General features: G+C 40.5%; 2 protein-coding genes and 1 long non-coding RNA gene across 3 annotated transcripts in view; 2 read left to right on the plus strand and 1 right to left on the minus strand.

Annotated features, from left to right (window-relative positions):
• Nucleotides 1–61: 61 nt before the first annotated feature.
• Nucleotides 62–4,163, plus strand: LOC103458679 (potassium voltage-gated channel subfamily S member 3-like). Its single transcript, XM_008399668.2, has one exon. It carries the CDS (start codon nucleotides 739–741, stop codon nucleotides 2,080–2,082), a length of 1,344 nt encoding a protein of 447 aa, XP_008397890.1. The 5' UTR covers nucleotides 62–738; the 3' UTR covers nucleotides 2,083–4,163.
• Nucleotides 4,164–6,547: 2,384 nt separating this feature from the next.
• The window catches only part of fosl2 (FOS like 2, AP-1 transcription factor subunit), a 7,392-nt gene continuing 2,761 nt past the window's right edge, over nucleotides 6,548–11,178 (minus strand). Inside the window, exons 2-4 of the mRNA XM_017302610.1 lie at nucleotides 10,430–10,681; nucleotides 10,230–10,337; nucleotides 6,548–8,188 (exon numbers count right to left, since the gene is read on the minus strand). Of these exons, the coding sequence (XP_017158099.1) occupies nucleotides 7,622–8,188; nucleotides 10,230–10,337; nucleotides 10,430–10,681 (927 nt within the window). The 3' untranslated portion in view covers nucleotides 6,548–7,621. The remainder of the gene's footprint in view (nucleotides 8,189–10,229; nucleotides 10,338–10,429; nucleotides 10,682–11,178) is intronic.
• LOC108165848 (uncharacterized) lies at nucleotides 8,196–9,856 on the plus strand. The gene is made up of 2 exons (XR_001776175.1): nucleotides 8,196–8,292; nucleotides 9,608–9,856. It is a non-coding gene; the product is annotated as an uncharacterized LOC108165848 (long non-coding RNA).

An 11,178-nucleotide genomic window follows, 5' to 3' on the forward strand; every position in this document is an offset into this window, starting at 1 on the left:
AGAACTTAATCTGTTTAATAAATAATACAAGTTCTCAATTTTGGATTAACAAGCAATTTTAATTTCTTTTTTTTTTTGTCTCATTCTGTTGTTTTTCTAAGATTTGAAACAAGGGTTTTAGATCCAGGAGTAAAAACTCAGACTTTGCTCATCCCAATGACGCACTAGAACACACAGTATTCTCAAAAATCCAGCTTTATCTGTGGTTTGTGAAATTTAGCTGGTATGGAAATAAACTCTAAACAATATTTCCTCAAAAAAAGACCAGAGCAGATTTGTTTATCCTTCTGCCGTTGCATAAATATCATTTAAACATTTACGGTTCTGGAAGAATTTCAGTGCCCAACATCAAAGCATATTAAAATCCTTGGAGATCTCACACGAGCTGCAGCGCCATGGCCTGTCCATGCATCACACATGAAAGTTTAAACATCTTAAGAGAGCTTGTCCCAGCCTGGGAGAAGCTGTGCAGAGTTTTCAGTCTGCTGTACGCTCAAATGCTCCTGCAGTCCGGACTGAGCAGAGCCACTCGACAACACAAGGTCAGGTGACTTTATGCTGCCTCTTTGTAACAGATGTTTGTTCTTATAAGTGTTAGTGATACCACTGATCATTTTTTGTCTAGAATCTCCTTTTAAAACATGCTATCAGTCTCTGCCATTATTTCAGTAGAAATGACTGCTTTACCGGCTTGTATTCTGTATTTTATTTAGACATGGTGCATACTTGACATTCAACATGAAACCTGTGTTCTGGTCTGCAGGTGCTCTAAACAGGAAGGAGTCTGACAGCAGCAGGTGCTTCATCATGGTATACGGCACAGTCGTTCACCAAGCTGATGATTGCTTCATTAACATCAATGTTGGAGGATTCAGGCAGCGCATGGCTCACTCTGTCCTGAGGAGAATGCCACAGACCCGCCTCGCCCGCCTCCTGCGCTGCACCTCCAGAGCAGCCATTTTGGAGCTCTGTGACGACTTCAGCTCCTCTGAAAACGAGTTCTATTTTGACCGCAGCCCAATTTTTTTCTGCTCCCTCCATAACTTCTACCTCACAGGGAAGCTCCACCTGGTTGACGGGTTGTGCGTGGTCTCATTTTTCCAGGAGCTCGAGTACTGGGGAATCAAGGAGCACCACCTGGAATTGTGTTGCAGCAACAGATTTCAGGAGCTGATGCAGAAGATATGTTTGGATCAGAGGGATGATGATCAGCACCGCCAAAGCTCAGGCTCCTCAGCGGAGAATCTTTCAGCTTTAGAGGACGAACTGGAAGAGTTTGAAGGATCCTGGTGTGCAAATGTTCGCAGGAATATCTGGATTCGACTTGAGAATCCCAGTTACTCCACCTCAGCCAAAGTGTTGGCTGTGTTGTCTATGAGTGCAGTGGTTGTTTCCATCGTTTCCATGTGCTTGAACAGCATGCCAGACTTTCATCAGGGGGACTCTGATGAAAAGCGCATAGAAAACCCACTGCTAGTCCTGCTGGAAAACATCTGCATCCTTCTGTTCTCGGCAGAGTTTATTCTTCGTTTGGTTGTTGCTCCTTCAGCCAAGAAGTTCTTGAGCAGCGCTTTGAACATCATTGACTTTTTGTCCATCCTCCCTTTCTATGTGACTTTAATCTGTGATAACACAAAGAAAGACGGGAGTAAAGAGCTGGAGAATGTTGGCAAAGTGGTGCAAATCTTGAGGCTGACCCGAGTGTTTCGTGTTTTGAAGTTGGCCCGTCACTCAGCTGGACTCCGCTCTCTCGGCTCCACACTGAGGCACAGCTCCAGGGAGATGGGACAGCTGCTGCTCTTCTTATCTTTGGGGGTTTCTCTCTTTTCTGCTCTTATATACTTCGTAGAGAGAGAGTCCAAAGAGTCACAGCTGCAGACCATCCCTGTCGGCTGGTGGTGGGCCACAATCAGCATGACCACTGTGGGCTACGGTGACACAATCCCAGTTACAGTAGCTGGGAGGCTGATAGGAACCCTGTGCATCGTCTGTGGGCTGCTTATTGTTGCTCTTCCTATTACTAACATCTTCAACAAGTTTTCCAAGCTTCATCAGAGGCAGAGACGATATAGTTTGAGGTAGAACACCTTGAATAAATGAATTCACATAAATATTTATTAGAATTTTAGAGCATTCGTTCACACAATTCTTTCCCAACTTCACTGTTGGAGCGAGTGTACTGATCTGTATCCAAATCTGTTTCAGTGGCAGCTGAGAGCATTTAGTGCAGCTGTCAGTACTTAGTCTGAGGTTTCAGCACAGATAAATATTTAAATCAGCACTCAGAGACATCTAGTTCACCCTCCTGTGACACGTCTTCACACTTTAAATCACACGGTGCCTCACTTTGATTTTATTTCACTGCTTTTCTGCATGAAAGTCACCGTCAGCAGGACAGCAGCCATCTCAGAATCGAGAAGGTCCTAACACAGACGTTCTGCCTGTACAAAAACTGATTAATCCCTTCTTGCTGAAGAATACATGCAGGGCAAATAAAAGCAGCAGAGCACATCCACCAGTAGAGATGTATGTAAAAATAGCTATAACAGGATCAAGTTTGCAAAATTGCAATTTTATTGCTGATTAAACCAGTTGAAGATGTAAAAGGAATGGCATCCTCAAAGATACTGCCTTCCTTTTCACAGATGATACTCCGCTTTCCTCCAGAGTCTAAGCCACTTATGGTAGGATTTTCTTTCATGACAAATAAACAAATGCAAATATATGTAATTATTCAGTTATGTGTGATGTGACCAACGCTCAATCTAAAAAGATGTTTTTGCCCTACTTACGTATTTAGAGCCATAAAACCTATGTACTGTGTAAATTGTGTTTTAGACTTAAATTAAAGAGCTACAAATTTATATCTAATCTTAGGTTTTAGAACAAACAAAAATACTTTAAAACCACCTTATAATGGAGTAGGTAGTGTGTGCATTTCAGGATAGTTCAATGGAAGTTTTTGACGGTTTTCTGTCCGTTTTTAGAACGCAAAGTCTCTGGAAAGGAATCTGTAAGTTGTTGGAAAGAACCAAGTAAGTCCAGGAAATATTGTGAAGGTACAAGTGGTACAGTCAAATTCAAGAATCCACTTTTAAACTTTGATTTGACTACCTGACCCAACAGGACCACGCCTAAAAACTCAACTTTTTAAATTCCATCAGAGTCGGGATACCTTAATTCTCGTGGTTAATCTGGGTTTCTGTTTACAAAGTATATTAAATCCCAGCTAACGTCATGAAACTCTGTCTGAAACAACCTTAATAGTCTCACTAATGTCACACCAAGCTCTCTTCATTTCTGTATAATAGAAAATTTCTTTTGTGTTGCAGGTGAAAGATTTTCTGATTCATAGTGAAAACAAACATTATAAGCGTGCATGTCTGAGCAATGATGCAGCGCAGTGATCCTGTAGTTCAGGTTATTAAAGCCAAGCCTTCTTCTTTGTGTTGTAATTCCACAACAGTTCCACTTGAGGGCAGCAAACGCTAAGATGTTTACCATTGCACACAGAAGAAGCCACAGCCTTTTTACTAAAATTCTTATTAGCAGGAAACGGAAACAAAAAACAAAGCTGAACCCTTTTGACAAAAGTCTTGTATGGAAAATGATCCTGCTCACTCATGGGTGGTTAATTTTTATCCAAACGTTTAGTATGAATAATCAGAAATAGAAAGTTAGAAAGAATCCATTATCAGAAGAACAAGTCGTGGCTATTTTGTCTGAAAATTCAAACTTACATTCCCTTGTAAAATTTAAAATATGCTTATTTGTCATCATTGAATTTATAAAAATACAAAAACTCATCTTTATGCCAGAAATATCATGATAAAATGATATTGTGGCTATTTTACTAAAAGTACAAACTTAAATTCAATTCTAAAATTTAAAATGTGTGTCATCAGTGAATTTATGAAAAATACAAAAACTGATCTTTTCAGCCTTTATTGGCGTCCAAGGTCTTGAACTTCTAGTAATACATTCCACGCATAATAAACTTTTAGGCAGAATTAGTTCTGCTGGTTAACGTTTGTCGGCCCTGAAAAAAACTGTGATCAACTTGAAAACAGTGACTGAACTTTTTCTGATGCGCCTTTCATGTTTTTCTCCAAAACAGACTATGTTTAGTTGTGTCTGGTTGAACTAGATTTTCCACAGTTTAACAAAAAAGATCAAGGTTTTACGTGAAACACTGTAGTTAGGCATAACTAGTATTTTCATACTGAAACATTTTTGCATGGATATTTTTTATATTTCTTTGAAATAGTTTAAAGCTACTCTTATAATTTTGAAAATGTGAAGATAATTTTGTCTTTATGTCAAAATTTGTATATGTCATTATTTCTTTGTCATGTTGATGCAATGTAGTTCACAGCGAGATGTGGAGAAATATTTATTTTAATATGTACTCTCTTGGGGCAGATTTTCAGCTTCATGTACCTGATGTCTTCATCTAAGCCACACAGCTGCAAACCTATAACAGATAATATATAAACATCTATGTTGATGATATTGTGACATTGTATGTTATCTGTTTACTGAGAATCCTACAGCAGTTTGAGTCATGACTTAAAAAATGTAATTTGAGTTCTTGAAAATGGTTTTCTGTGTTTAATCACACTTATGACAATATGAGTGTTTGAAAATATCTGTATTTTAGAAACATGGAGGTGGAGGGGTGTGTTTTTTATTGTTCTTCAGTACATCATAACTTATTATCTTTCCTCACTCTTGGATTATTTTTTGCATCATTTATTGCTGAGGCATCAGCCAAATTACATCACCTGTTGATTTTCAGGAGAAATAGATATTCCTGGCTTAACACCGTTTAGCTCACAGCCACATGTGGACAAATGTTATTTCCAAATAAATTCACTGTCTGAGCAAAAAATGTCTGGGACTTTTTTACTTTTTATTTTCATGCATATTTGCGACAGCTGCTGTATCACGGTATATGCTGATGACATTCTGATATTTTCTTTTAAGTAGTTATTCATGAAAAATACTTTCTCTGTTCCCTTTTATTACTATAGACAATTGTATTACCTGAAGGTGTCTGTAATTTAAAAGGAGTTATGGAATTGCTAATGCTTATTCAGGATACAGGAACATCTATTGTAACACTCCAGGATTATTTTGAGTCTTTTACCATTGAAAGCCTCTACACTGTTGTTTTGCACATACAAAACCAATCCAAGCTGAAATACACCTTTTTCTTCTACATGTATAAAATAAGTTAATTTCTGTCTACTTGCTACATTTTATATTGCATTTTATATTTTCGATTTCATGCATTTTATTTTTTGCTCAATATTAAAGTCAAAAATATATATAGTTTGTATTCCTCAGAGATGGGTAAAAAAAAAAGTAGAAGTGCTGAGGAAAGCTTTGACTTTATTTTGTGCCTCATATGTATTTGTATTATTGCCATAATTAGCAAAAGTAATGGACCTAAGTCAAATCTCGACATTCGGCGACCTGAACGAAAGCATGAAAACAGACATTTTCCAAGATGAAAATTATTTTATTATTACTCTTTTAAATTAACAAACACTGCTATACATATTGCTGTTTTTATTCATTTTGAATCATTTTGAACAGTTAAAGCATTTGGGAAAACAAAAAAGAAGAAGAAGAAGAAATTGTAGTTCAACAGGCGACAGACAGCAGATGACATGTACAGTAGAACATCTACAGTCAATGGCTTTCCTATGTGTGTGGAGAGGGGGGCTCCAGAACGCTCCGACATACAGACATTTAGAGGGTTTTGGTTCTCAGATCTGTCCCTTTGTGCTGTCCAGCCAAATTAAAGACCCCCCCCCGTTGATTGAAAACAGCCAGTCAAATTAAAATTACATCAAAAAACAGCTGACGAGTTCTTTCTAAACGAGTAGCAGCAGCTTGGATTGGCTTTAAAATGTAGTTTTCTGCATCCGGGAATCATCTCAAATTCTTGTCTTTAGAAAAAGAAAAGGGGTGTTTGGGTTCAAACCCTGTCGCGTTAAATTCATATGGAATGTTTCAAGTAAACTAAATATATGGTAAATATCGCTGTTCTGTCAGTGCATGATAGCCCGAGCTCACTTCCCCTTTAACATATACAAAATGATGAACAAGAAGTTCTTCAAAGTGTTCGCTCTTTCACGTCAGACCAGCTGTAGAGAGTCTTCTTCATCCTATTCCTCGTCGTCTAAAAGTACCTCCTGCACCCAGAAACCAGCCTGTCCAAGTTGGGTTTAAACATCTTTGTTGTACTAAAAGTGACTGCTTTACAAACACCATATAGCCTATACATATTTATATATATAAACAGGGTTGACATCATTTGGCAGCTGGCGACAATCTGGACCACCGTGGCTTTTGTTCAAGTTTGACCAAAAAAAATCCCTCCTTCTATTTTAGACGAGGACCGATGCAACACAGGATTTACACGTGCCGAGAAAAAGCAGATTTGGCTTTTTGAAACCCGAGCGGCCCCTGAGAAGGCAGCGGCGGAACAAAAGGATGTTTATTTAGAGAACGAAGCGGAGGAGGGTTTTGTTCAGACTTTTTTTTTTTGTTTGTTTTTTTTGTTTTTAATGTCGGAGCAAAAAACGACTCACAACAATTAAATGAAACCTTTTTTTTTTGTTTTGTTTTTTTTTTTTTTGTTGAAAGTACCACCTCTGCCACAGTCACTCGTCACGAACGACGGGGGTTCTACTAAAACACATGAGAGATAATCCCTGACATCAATGTAAATCACATACACTGTCCAAAAAAAACTAAACAAAACAAACAAACAAACAAAAAAAAACAGGGTTCAGGTACAGAATCACCAAGGAAGAAATAATAAAAAAAAAAAGCACACAATACTACTGCAAATTCAAGCCACTATGGCAAAAAAAGAGAAAGTATTGAGGAGCTGGATGGCTCAAATTCTCTGTAATGCTGAGGAGGTCACCCTCAGGTCACCTTGCAGATTTAAAGGAGAGGACAAGAAAATTCCACCAGCACAGGTCATAAATACACAGAGAGAGATGGAAATAACATGACAAAGTGTGCACTCTGTCCTGAATTGAGTCATAAGAGTCTGAGAGGAAAAAATAAAAAAAAATAAAAATAAAATGAGAGTCTTAGCCTCTCTGCAGAAATCCCAGCAGAATGCTGACCTCGCTTGGTGATTTGTTACAGATTGATCGGCAGAGTGCAAGCGTCGACCGCATGGCTTTTTAGGTGTTTTCAGAAAAATATATTAACAAGTCGCTCTCTGGATGGTTGTGTTTTTTCTTTTTTTCATCGTAAATGTCAGTAAACAAATCAACACTCTGCAGTTGAAATGCTGAAGGGATGGCGGATGATTGCACACACGTTGAGGGATACAAAAACGTTCACGCTGAAGAAGAAGGAGAAGAAGAAGAAGAAGAAACGCGGCGTAGCCCTTGCGGGTCTCCCCCTCCCCAACCTCCCTTGCCTCCCATCAGGAGGGGGAGCCGGCTCACACGGTCAGCTTGGTCTGGACTTTTTCAATGTGCTTTAGCGAGAGCCAGAGGGTCTCGGGATGGAGGGGCAGTCTGTCCTCGTTGTTTTCAACCACAGTGTTTGTTTCCCAGCTGGGCCTCGGCGCCCCGCCCCGGCTGACTCAGAGTGCCAGGAGCGTGGGTGAGTTGAGGGAGTCGGAGGATTGGTCGCCGCTGCTGCTGCTGCGCCGGTGGGCTTTGGAGCAGGACTCGGAAGAGGGCGAGGGGCTCTCGGGCTCCATCATGTTGGGATAGGTGAATATGAGGTTTTGGGCGTTTGGCGTGGCTGCCGGGGTGGACGCCACCACCACCGGCGTATTGAGGCTGTCTCCGTCCGGGCAGTACATCCCGCCACTGATGCCGCCGCCTCCCAGGCAGATGGGCTTGATGACGGAGCGCTGGGGCTTGCCCACCACGTCCTCTATGTCCTCGGGCTCCTGCTTCACCACCACCTGGTTCATCTGTGCACGAGGGTTCAGGCTGGGGCGCATGGTGAGCTGCAGCGGGTTGCACTGCTGCTGCTGCTGCTGGTGCTGGTGGTGGCCGGACTGCTGATGGCGCTCGTCGACGGGCAGCTTGCACACGGGGTTGTGGGCGACCAGCATGAACTCTAGCTTGTCTTTCTCCTTCTGCAGGCTCTCGATCTCCTTCTGCAGGTCGGCCTTCTCCTCCTCCAGCTTCTCGGTCTCCTGTTCAGAGGAAGGACAACATCAGCTGGGATGTTAGGGCAGCGGCAAGAACACGACAGGTCTGAGAAACTATGGACAAACTTTGAAGGAAATACAAAATAAAGGTCAGAAATAGATTTTTAGACAAACTGTTAAACTTATAAATCCTTATGTGTTGAAAATCAAGTAATATCTCTACATCTTTATCATTATTGCTAATATATGACATTATTATTATATTATAATATAAGAATATTACATTGTAATGATTTTAATGTAGTTAATATTTATAAATATATGATAATATATTCAAATAACATAACTTACATTGGGGGTTTTTATTGTGAAATTATTAGTTTTATTTTTCATTCAAAATTCCTAGTTGCAATTGTTTTCCATTGTAATATATTTTGTTCCTCTTCTGATCTACTACATAATTGCCATTATTTGTTTGTTATAATGTCATTTATCTTTTCATTTACTGATGCACATATTTTTTTTAAAATTGCTCTTTATATTTCTATATGAATATTTTTTGGATTACATTTTCAAAATATTCCACCCGCATGTTTTATTGCTGTTTTCCAGTTTCCATTCTATTTATTTACATATTTATTCCTATATTTTTCCTACATTGATATTTATTTATTTATCTTTCCACATATTTTATGAAAACATAATTATGTATTGCTAATCAGTACATTTACTTCTGATTTTGTGTTTGGTTTATATTTAAAATTTTTCCCTTTCCATATAATTTTTTCTATTACTGATGTTCTGTTTTTATTTTTTTATATATTTTTTATTTACTTGTATGTTTTTTTTTCTTACATTTAATGTTCTTCCATTCAGCCATTTATTTATTAAGATACTAAAAACATTTATGTTTCATTCTTTTCATTTCCATTTTTATCACAAGACCATTTTTATTTTGGTAGTATTCAGTTGTTTGACTTACTATTTTCTTAGATTTTTCTAATGTTGCATTTCTTTGGGGAATTTTATGGACCTGTCATATTTGTTCTCCCTTTCTTTTTTTTGTTTTTGTATCTTCTTTTGAGTTGTTTCACTCGCTTCTGCAATGAGCCACAGTCGATTTCTAAGCAGAATTTCTGCAGTTGTTTCTGTCTGAATCTGACAGTGACCATACAGAAATTCCTGAGAGCGAAGGGAGTAACACGCAGCACACAGCAGACTGTCTTTTGTTCAGAGATTTGGAAACAAAACGATCATTAATCTGTACCAAGTCTATTCATTCGCTCGGCAGAGCCTCCAGAAGGTTTCTGTCATTTCCTAAAACACCAAAAGAGGGCAGTGTTCATCCGCTTCTGTTTCTGTTGATTTTTGTCAGGAGACCTCGGGACCAACGCCATGCAACCTGCAAGCCGAGTGTCTGAATTTGAGCGTCGCCTAATGACTGTGTGTTGCTTGTGTCTCTAGGGGATGCCATCTCCTTTGGTCATTGTACACAGACGTGTCAAATCAAAAGAAAAAGAGAGGAGGAAATTACTGCAGGACGTCAGACCGGCAGCGATAAAGCCGACATGCTGTCTGAGAACTTTGACTCATGGGCAAAGGTATCAGGAAGTCATTCATGAGGTCTGACGTGAGTCTTAAAGTAAACACTGTGGCTTAATTTCACTGGAAAGCTTCTACTTTTGGATCAGTAAAAAAAAAAAAAAAAAAAAATCCAGTGTGATGGTCTTTTTGATTTTTGGTGTGCGGCGTTTACAATTTTGCCTACGTCCAGATCCACTACTCCAGGTTGTCTTCCTCCTTAATGGTCTGACAAGCTCAGCCTCTCTTTAATTCCACTAATTAGTCCATTTAGATGCCGTTACTGTCTGCCTACGAGACAGCCCAACCTCTGTCTGCAGCCGCCCGAGACAAAAAGCTTTTCAACGCCTGTCATCTCTTCAGTCAGAGCCAGCACTTAAAGAGTCAAACCAGTCCGGCGAGGTTGCAAAAAGCAGGAGTGGAGTTCAGGCTCTCGTCAGAACGACTGGATCGCACGTCTTCGCAAATAACCTGTGTGCACGGATCAGCTGGACGTGATGCTCACCCCCTGCAGCATCTCCGTCAGCTCCCGCCTGCGGTTTCTACATTTGGCTGCGGCCAGCTTGTTCCTCTCCCGTCTCACCCTCCGCTTCTCCTCTTCCTCCGGGGTCAGCTGCGCGCAGAAGAGAAGAAGAAGACACGTTACACAAGCTGTTGGATCAACAGGCGGGGTGGTTGTGATGTAAAACTCTCAGACTAACTCACCTGTTCCTCCCTCTTGCGCCGTCTGAGGTCGCCGGTGGAGCGGATGACCCCGGGCCGGGCCAGTGTGTTGTGCGGCAGCAGGCTCGGCCCGTTGGTCAGGTGATGTCCATACGGGTGGGAGCGGGAGTACGGGTTGGACATGGAGGTGATGACGGTCGGCTGCACCATCCACTGCAGGTCTTGGCTGGTTGTGATTGCATTGATTGTAGGGATGAAGGCACTGTTGGAGCCAGGCATGTCAACCCTGTACTTCTGGAAAAAAAAAACAAAAAAAAAACAAACAAACAACAAAAGAGAGGAGAGAAAAAAAGAGTGATGAACGGGTTGAAAAACAGTCACCATGTTCGGCCAAAACTCGTCTTCGCCTCTTAATCCTCTGAGCATCTCAGTGCATGAATTTGCTGGAAGCACCAACACCGGGTGTTGCATCCAACGCCTCCCACCATTATTAAATTCACACATCCATCCCCCCTCCTCCCCCTGTTTAAAGGCTTATAGTAATGATTCAATCCACGTTGACTGTAACCCCCAGAGTGGAACGGTGACACATGCAGTGAATCATGTGGGAAAGCCCAAAGGTGTCCGGCACATCTCATTGTTCTACAAAAAGCAGAATGAGACCAACGGTGATGAAACATCTGCTCTGTGGAACGGGTCGGTTTGCTACCCATCTGGAAACTGTAGAAAGCATTAATTTGTGGAAAACTTTAAACCTAAAACAGGCGCCAGTTTCCGTTGGGTTTTATATA

Source organism: Poecilia reticulata, linkage group LG22 (assembly GCF_000633615.1).
Source record: "Poecilia reticulata strain Guanapo linkage group LG22, Guppy_female_1.0+MT, whole genome shotgun sequence".
NCBI lineage: Eukaryota > Metazoa > Chordata > Actinopteri > Cyprinodontiformes > Poeciliidae > Poecilia > Poecilia reticulata.

Coding starts and splice junctions, on each gene's coding strand:
- LOC103458679 (XM_008399668.2), top strand. CDS start 739: ATGAAACCTGTGTTCTGGTCTGCAGGTGCTCTAAACAGGAAGGAGTCT.